This window comes from Coenobita brevimanus, chromosome 31, assembly GCF_032717465.1.
Source record: "Coenobita brevimanus isolate Jiangsu-jjx chromosome 31, ASM3271746v2, whole genome shotgun sequence".
Lineage (NCBI taxonomy): Eukaryota > Metazoa > Arthropoda > Malacostraca > Decapoda > Coenobitidae > Coenobita > Coenobita brevimanus.
The window spans coordinates 808919-818530 of NC_136984.1; the positions used below are offsets into that span (position 1 = coordinate 808919).

The 9612-nt window shown below is 45.5% G+C and overlaps 1 protein-coding gene across 1 annotated transcript in view; it reads right to left on the reverse strand.

Moving 5' to 3' along the window:
- Positions 1 to 9337, reverse strand: part of LOC145395456 (serine racemase-like) — a 34851-nt gene extending 25514 nt beyond the window's left edge. Inside the window, exons 1-4 of the mRNA XM_080269059.1 lie at positions 9190 to 9337; positions 6338 to 6444; positions 2639 to 2729; positions 1257 to 1374 (exon numbers count right to left, since the gene is read on the reverse strand). Of these exons, the coding sequence (XP_080125185.1) occupies positions 1257 to 1374; positions 2639 to 2729; positions 6338 to 6444; positions 9190 to 9337 (464 nt within the window). The remainder of the gene's footprint in view (positions 1 to 1256; positions 1375 to 2638; positions 2730 to 6337; positions 6445 to 9189) is intronic.
- Between the last annotated feature and the right edge of the window lie 275 nt (positions 9338 to 9612).

The window sequence follows — 9612 nt, forward strand, 5'->3', positions numbered from 1 at the left end:
AAAGGTATATCTGAGCGAATCTGAAGGAGGGAGGAGGCGAGGTAGGCCAAGGAGAAGGTGGAGGGATATGGTGTATGAGTATGTGAGGAAGAGAGGTTTGGAAGTCAGTGAGGCTAGGGAACTGACGAGATCGAGCTGGCTGGATGACTGTTGTGAGGAGAAGTGCATGATCAGGGATTTGGCACCCCTTTTTAACATGGCAGCGTCTGGATTGACTCTATTGGATACGTTTATGTGAAGCTACAAAACGTGGTGAATGTTTTTGGCATATCAGATAAGAGCCAGGATTCCAGGGGCTTGAATGATGAGTGAATGGAAGTGTGGTCCATTGGATTGGGCAAACTTGGGCTGTCTGGATGTTGCTACTCCTCACCCTGCCCTAGGGTGGGAAAGGAGGTCCGGATGATGATGATGATGATGATGATGTGAGTGTAATGCAGTGGTTTTTTTCTCCATAAATTCTAATGGATATGAGGAATGTTTTTACATGTACTGTATATGCATTTACAAAATATTAGGTTAGGTTTGTATCCCTGCAGTGAGAGAGAGAGAGATGACGGAGGGAATTTAGTACAATGCCTTGCTGTAGATGGGGAGAGAGAGAGAGAGGGAGAGAAATACTTTGCAGTGGGAGTGGGGTTGCAGAATATCCTTACAGTGAGAGAGAGAGATGATTGGGGAGATGAATGAATGGAGAGAGATGATTGGGGAGAGAAATGAATGGAGAGAGAGGGGAGGGAGAGAAATGAATGGAGAGAGGGGAGGGAGAGAAATGAATGGAGAGAGAGGGGGGGAAAGAAATGAATGGAGAGAGAGGGGGGGGAAGAGATATGAATGGAGAGAGAGGGGGGGGAGAGAAATGAATGGAGAGAGAGAGGAGGGTAGAGAGAAATGAATGGAGAGAGAGGGGGGGAGAGAGATATGAATGGAGAGAGGGGGGGGAGAGAGAAATGAGTGGAGAGAGAGGGGGGGAGGAGAGAAATGAATGGAGAGAGAGAGAAAGAGGGGGGAAGAGAAATTAATGGAGAGAGAGGGTGTGGGGAGAGAGAAATATATGGGGAGAGAGAAGTGAATGGAGAGAGAAATAAATAGAGAGAGAGGGAGGCAGGAAGAGAGAGAGAGGTGAGTGAAGTACCTTGCAGTGGGAGTGGGGTTGCAGAATATGAAGGTAGCTCCATATCCTTGCAGTGAGAGAGAGAGAGACAGACAGACAGAAACAGACAGACAGACAGACAGAGAGTGAGAGAACTAAGTACCTTGCTGTGGGAGTGGGGTTGCAGAACACCAGGTCAGCTCCGTACCCTTGAATAGCGTCACACTTTACCCGTGGTGTTCCGCGCGGCACCACCACACTGCACCCCATGCCGGCACACTCTGTCCTCATCAACACAGGAGAGAGAGAGAGAGCTTAGCAAGTTTGTCATCATCATCATCAAGATCACTGTCATCATCATCATCATTCTTAGCAAGTTTATCATCATCATCATCATCATCATCAAGAGCACTGTCATCATCATCAAGATCACTGTCATCATCATCTTCATCATCATTCTTAGCAAGTTTATCATCATTATTGTCGTCGTCGTCATCATCATCATCATCATCATCACATCATCGTTATCATTGTCATTGTCATCGTCCTTAGCAAATTTATCATCATCATTGTCGTCGTCGTCATCATCATCATCATCATCATCATCATCATTCATTATCATTCTTTTTCTCACCGAAAGTGGAATTAGTAGGCTTGAGATGTCACTCTCCACACACACACACACACACACACACACACACAACCAAAATATTTGCACGGGATGCCGGTTTGGTTCTAAATGTATTACTCCTCATCGTTTGCCTCTCCCCGTACACTATCCATGCATTTTCTTTCTCTGTCTGTCTCTCTCTCTCAAAAAATAAATTAATTAATCAATCACTAGTTACAGCTCAGCATTCAAGAGACAGACATTGACTCAGACCAATTTAAAATGAGTACAGGGAGACCATGTTTTAAAAGGACCCATGTATACCAGACTTTGGATATAACATGCAGCTTAACCCTACCAGATTCTCTACACTGTATACCAAACGCAGGCCACGTATTTCCTCTTCATTCTTGTCTGTGAAATGGAGGGCTGTATTTATTCTGGTTATTGGTGTATTATTCAGTAGGGAATGTAGGAGAGGTTTGTAGAGTACTGATTTATTGGTGTTGTATAGCGTGGCCTCTGTTGGGTACTGGCTGGATTGTTTGGTGTGTGTGTGTTGGAAATTGTCTTAGTTGGGGTACGTAATGGACTGTGCTATTTTTCATTTGTGTGTGTGTGTGTGTGTGTGTGTGTGTGTGTGTGTGTGTGTGCATCTGTGTGTTTTAAATTTTCCTGTGTGGGGTACTGTACCTATTGGACTATTTTTTCATTTGTGTGTGTGTGTGTGTGTGTGTGTGTGTGTGTGTGTGTGTGTGTGTGAGAACTTATATAACAAACTATTTTTTCATTTGTGTGTGTGTTTGAACTTAAATCTCAAACTATCCACTCTATCCACCTTTTCCCCTAAATAGTCCAGTTTAACAAGGCCTCTCACAACATAGCCCTGAGTGACACTGAAGGGAGATAAAAATAGTTAATCATACTGTACCTACTGGCAGCGTATGCAACGGCCTGGGCATGGTTTCCGCTACTGTGAGTCACCACACCCCCACACGCTGGATTCAACTCCTTCTCCCGAAATACCTGGGAAATATACACATGTGGGTGTCACTCGAGTGGGATGCACATGAACACACACAAGTCGGATACACGTACATAATAGTCATTACTCAAGCGGGACACATATGCACATTTCATAGCCATCACTCGAGCATGATTCACATAACGCAGTGAAGTAGGATTTACATACCCAGTACATAGTCATCACTCAGGCAGGATTCACATACATATTTCGGTCGTCACTCGAGCATGATACACAACTCATTCAAGCGAGATTTGCAACACGCCAAACAGGGAACACACTCAAGCAAGATACACAACACAGTCATCATTCAAGCAGCATACACAACACACTCAAGCAAGACACACAACACAGTCATCATTCAAGCAGCATACACAACACACTCAAGCAAGACACACAACACAGTCATCATTCAAGCAGCATACACAACACACTCAAGCAAGACACACATAACACATAGTCATCATTCAAGCAGCATACACAACACAACCAAGATCATTTCGTCTCGTTTTGTTTTTAAAGGCTCCAACATGCTTGCGTGCGTCAACCTTGGTCACCTAATGGCGGCTTTCCATGCTGCACGATCCATTGCAGCCTTAACCCTTAACCCTGAGGTCACACTTAATGACCTCGTCCCATGTCTTTCTCGGTCTGCCTCTCCTAACCCCACCCCCAATATTAACACTTCTCACCTTCCTCACCCAGTTATCATCCCCCATCCTCTCCACATGTCCAAACCACCTCAATCTACCTCTCCTCATCACAGCACCAATACACTCCAATCCCATCCTACCTCTCAACTTTTCCATCCTAAACCCAGTCCCCCCAGACCTTGCACGCAGAGACGCACTACACATCCACCTAATCATTGTCATTTCTGTACGTTTGAGCCTGTGAATATCCTCTTCCTTTACTGTCCAGGTCTCACTACCATACGGCATTACACTCCTAACACATGCTGCATACAAAGACCCCTTAGCATGGAGGGAGAGCCCTCTCAGTGTCATGAGAGGCAACAGCTCCCTGAACTTCTTCCAAACACTCCTCACTCTAGCCACAGAGCTGCTCCAGCCCCACCTCCAGCACATAACATGTCTCCCAAATAACAAAACTCTTCCACACATTCAAGAGACTCACCAGCAAGTTCAATCCTTTCACGCCTGACAATCTCCACCTGCTCTCCCTGACACACCACACACGTGAAATCAGCATTATCTTGCAGTCTACCTCTAATACCACTACATCTCTTATGCACCCACTTATCACAAACACTGCATTATCTTGCAGTCTACCTCTAATACCACTACATCTCTTATGCACCCACTTATCACAAACACTGCATTATCTTGCAGTCTACCTCTAATACCACTACATCTCTTATGCACCCACTTATCACAAACACTGCACAAGATGGAATTACTTCCCACACCCTTGTGGCAAATCACACATGGCCACTCTCCCTCTTCTTTGACAGTACTGCCACCAGCCTTAGATACCATCACTTTTGTTTTATCTGCATTTACTCTTAAGCCCTTGTGCCCCATACCATCTCTCCACTTCCTAAATCTTTCCTCCACCTCCCTTTCATTCTCTGCAATCAACACCAAATCATCAGCATACAACATCTATGGGAATCTTGATTAATATCCCCACTGTACACCACAACCCTTCCTTCATCACTCTTCACCCACTGCTCGCCTATGCTATCCCTATTCTTCCTGTTCATTTGATTTCCCATCTTTAAAGTCATACTCTTCCTTTCTACATTATTTGGGTTATTTAAGCCATCAAGTAAGAGTCCCTGTGGCTCACTCATATTCTAATTAAAAGAAAGAAAGAATAAAGGAAAAGAAAGCAAGTAATATAGAGTATTCAAGGGGACAAGTTGTATCCTTGAAATTTGCTCTATTTTTGTTGTATCTTGACATGCCCTCTGCTGTGCCATTTGTCACCGTTGGATTATCCTGTATGCACCCCCCCCCCCTTTCTTTCTCTCTCTCTCTCTCTCTCTCTCTCTCTCTCTCTCTCTCTCAATAATTCAGTCCCACCTTCACTCCTAACCTTTGAGCCCAACCTATCCCAACTTGCTTTACACTCTCTCTCTCTCTCTCTCAGAAATTCACTTTACCTCATAACCTTTAGCCCAACCTCTCTCTCTCTCTCTCTCTCTCTCTCTCTCTCCATACAAGTGTCCCCTGATGGAAATGGTAGTCTTAAGTAGATTAGTAATATTTCCCCTTATATCTACCCATCTGCCTTCCTGCCTTCCTTTCCTCCTGCCTGCCTTTCTTCCTTCCTTCCTTCTTTCCTTCCTCCCTTCCTTCTTTCCTTCCTCCCTCACTCCCTTCCTTCCTCCCTCACTCCCTTCCTTCCTCCCTCACTCCCTTCCTTCCGTCCATCCATCCTTCCTTCCTTCCTTCCTTCCTTCTTTCCTATTCTTCTTTCCTTCCTTCCTTCCTTCCTATTCTTCTTTCCTTCCTTCCTTCCTTCCTATTCTTCTTTCCTTCTTTCCCTCTTCCTTCCTTTCCTCCTTCCTTCCTTCCTTCCATCCTTCCTTCCTTCCTTCTTTCCTATTCTTCTTTCCTTCCTTCCTTCCTTCCTATTCTTCTTTCCTTCCTTCCTATTCTTCTTTCCTTCCTTCCTATTCTTCTTTCCTTCTTTCCCTCTTCCTTCCTTTCCTCCTTCCTTCCTTCCTTCCATCGATCATTCCTACTTACTTTCCATCTTTCCTTCCATCCTGCCTACCTTGTACCTTTTTCCATCATTCCTTCCTCGTGCCTGCCTGCCTACCTGTCTACTTTCCTTCTACCTACCTACCTGCCTTCCCTCTTTCCTTCATCTTGTCTTCCTTCGTACTTTACCTGCCTACCTTCTTTCCATCCCTCCTTCCTTGCTTCCTTTCTTCCTTCCCTCCCTTATCTTCCTTCCTACCCTCTTACATTCCTTCCTCTCTTCCTTTTCTCCTGTCTTCCTTCCTTCCTGCCTTCCGTTCTTCCTTCTGCCCTCAAATCTCCTTCCTATTTTCCTTCCTTCTTCCCCTCCTCCTCCGTACCTACTTACCCACCTACCTACACACACACACACACACACACACACACACACACACACACACACACACACACACACACACACACACACACACACACACACACACACACACACCTACCAGCCAGTATATCCAACTACTCACCTTTCTGCATACTAATCTATCCATCTACCTGCCTACCTACACACACACACACACACACACACACACACACTACAGTAAACAATATCATTCACATCAACCATTTCCCCTTACCGCATTGCAGGCGCCATGTGCCTTAAACGATCCAGTCTTCTGTAGGTTCTCGGCCTTGAAGTACAGCTGCCTTCCTACCATGTCTACCTACCCACCTACCCATCTACCTACCCACCTACCCATCTACCTACCTGCCTACCCATCTACCTACTTGCCTGCCTACCTACTCACCTGTCTGTTTACTTACCTACCTATCTACCTACTCACCTGTCTTTTCCTGCCTACCTACTCACCTGTATACCTACCTACCTACCCACCCACCCAGTTACAGTAAATACTATCACTCCCACATCAACCATTTCCCCTTACCGCATTGCAGGCGCCACGTGCTTTAAACGATCCAGTCTTCTGTAGGTTCTCGGCCTTGAAGTACAGCTGCCTTCCCGCCATGGCGTCCAGCGCGTGTGACGTGAGTACTGGAAAGACACATGGGTTTTGTTAGCGCTCTTCGTTGGGGGTGGGTGGGTCGCAGCCTCAGGGGGATGTGAACCCCGTGTACTGCAGGCTGAACTTTCCCCATCCCAGCAGTCGGGGTTGGCATTTGTTGCTGAAAGATCGTGATTATTGTTTTTTTTAATTTTTTTAAGGCCATGTCATGATAATATCGGCTTAAGATTCCTCTGTGTGGTAATATAATCAACACATGCTGAATATAGATGCTGGGTGGTAACCATATAACCAACCCATACGTGTTCCCTACGTGTCAGCAAGTGGGTTGGTGGAGGGTTAGTGCCCCTCCCCGGAAAACAACTAACTCAAAGACAAACCCCCACCCCTTACGGGATTATGGCGTCTGGCAGTAGATAGATAGATAGATAGAAGTTACTTGTCTCAACACATGCTGAATATAGATGCTGGGTGGTAACCATATAACCAACCCATACGTGTTCCCTACTTGTCAGCAAGTGGGTTGGTGGAGGGTTAGTGCCCCTCCCCGTAAAACAACTAACTCAAAGTCAAATGGCCACCCCTTACTGGAATATGGCATCTGGCAATAGATAGATAGATAGATAGATCATTGTAGGGCCTAATAGTTTTTGTTTATAGAAGTTCTAACACACTTGCCTGCGTTGGTCTTGGTCGCTTAGTTTTGGCTACCCATGCTGCTCGATCTCTGGCAGCTTCCCTATTCAGTCCCTTATCCCTGAGGTCACACCCTACGACCTCATCCCAGGTCTTTTTCAATCTGCCTCGCATACACCGCCCCAGAGTATAAGGGTAAGTTATATACACCATTGTCAGTGTATAACAGCGTATTATTTGAAGAACTTACGTGATTGAGTTATATTTCATTAATTTGGTTTGTGTCTGTGTATAAATTATTTAAATATTTCGTACGGGGGTGGGAGAGGGAGGGGGAGGCCGAGGATGAGATGGAGGGATGGGGTGGAGAGGTATATGAGAGAGGGGGGTGTGAGTTGGGAGCAGGGCAGTGAAATGGCGTTGGACAGGGTTACATGGAGGCGATTTGTTTGTGGCCACCCCGTACAGGATTGAGGCGCCTGGCACTAGATAGATAGATATTTTAATGCTCTAGCTAGCTTATGAATATTCTTTATTGTATTTTTTCGTAATATTTCGCTCTGGTTAAGTATTTGTTCAGGAATTTAATGTATGGCCATATTTGTATGTTACTGTATGGCAAGAAACTAACGAGGAGAGTGTATGTGAGTGAGGTGGAGGGGGGGAGAGGGGAAGGGCGAGGATGAGGGCTGGAGTGGAGAGGTATATGAGAGGGGTGTGTGAGCTGGGAGCCAAATATGTGTTTTGGCGAGAAACTAACGAGGAGAGTGTATGTGAGTGAGGTGCAGGGGGGGTGAGGGAGGAGGAGGCCAAGGATGAGATGGAGGGTTGGAGTGGAGAGAGATGTGAGAGGGGGGTGTGAGCTGGGAGCCAAATATGTGTTATTTTATGGCAAGAAACTAACGAGGAGAGTGTATGTGAGTGAGGTGCAAGGGGGGGGGAGGGGCGAGGATGAGATGGAGGGATGGAGTGCAAAGGTATATGAGAGAGGGGTGTGTGCTGGGAGCAGGGCAGTGAAATGGCGTTGGACAGGGTTACATGGAGGCGATTTGTTTGTGGCCACCCCTCACGGGATTGAGGCATGTGGCAATAGATAGATTTGAAGCTTTTAGTAGCAATGATAGGAAGGTCTGTACTCATCAGTTAAGGAAGCTCCCTAACACCTCTTCCTAAGTGATTTATGTTGCTTACTACACCTTACTATCCTCTTTTGTGTCATTTAAATCATTCAAAGACCGCCAGACTCAACCTACAAATTAATACTAAACAGCCATATCCTAAAATAAATCGCTAAGGAAGAGGTGTTAGGGAGCTTCTTTAACCAACAAGAATACAGACTTGGAAGACGGTTGAGAAAGTAAATCGGCGACATCGTGTTATAAAGGAAAGCAGACAGAGCTAATTGTCCTTTTGAGGCTACGACTGACTGTGATATCTAATACTATGAGATGAAGAGAAGGATAGCAGAGCATGTGTGTGTGTGTGTGTGTGTGTGTGAGAGAGAGAGAGAGTAGAGAGAGAGAGAGAGAAATCGTTATATAAAGTGAAATATACGACGCAATCCATTTAAGTATAATTATTAGCAAGGAAGAGAGAGAGAGAGGAGGAGGGGGGGAGAGAGAGAGAGAATCGTCATGGAAATAAAAAGTGAAATATACGATACAATCCATTTAAGTTTCGTAAAGTTGAAATTATAAGCAAGGAATGAGAGAGAGAGATGGAGGGTGGGGGGAATCATGTAATTAAGCAGTGACATATACAACACAATATAATAGTTTTGTTAAGGAGAAATAATGAAAGAGAGAGAGAGAATCGTCATGTAAATAGAGTGAATTATTTTAAATTGAAATTATAAGCAAGGAATGAGAGAGAGAGAGAGAGAGAGATCGTTAATTAACAGTGATATACAAGAAATACAGTTGTTTTGTGAAGATGATATAAGCAAGGAATGAGAGAGAGAGAGGGGGGGGGAGGGAAGGGAGAGGAGAGAGAATATTACCGAGAGAGATGGGGGGGGAAGGGAGAGGAGAGGAGAGAGAGAATATTACCGAGAGGGAGAGACAGACAGAGAGAGAGGGAGGGAGAGGAGCTAGAGAGAGAGAGAGGGAGGGAGAGGAGAGAGAGAGAGAGAGTATCACCTGGCGTCCTATGAATCCACGCGCTTATCCTCTTAGCCGCTGCACGCACCTCCGCCAGACAAACACGTGCTCCCTCCGCCCCTGCACGTGCGCTCTCGTCCTCCTCGTCGTCCGCGTCGCCACGTGCCCCGTTCTGCAGCGCTTCCATGCCTCACCCCTTTAAAGGTTCGGACATGGCTTGGGCTTCGGCTTACTGGCTTGGTGTGGAGGGTGGCTTGAATTATTGGTGGTGGTGGTGGTGCTGTGGTTGGGATTGTGGTGTATTGTGATGGTGGTGGTGCTGTGGTTGGGATTGTGGTGTATTGTGATGGTGGTGGTGGTGATGATGATGATTATAATTAGAGTATTTGTTATTGTGGTGGTGATTTCTATTATTATTATTATTATTATTATTATTATTATTATTATTACCTGTATTATTAT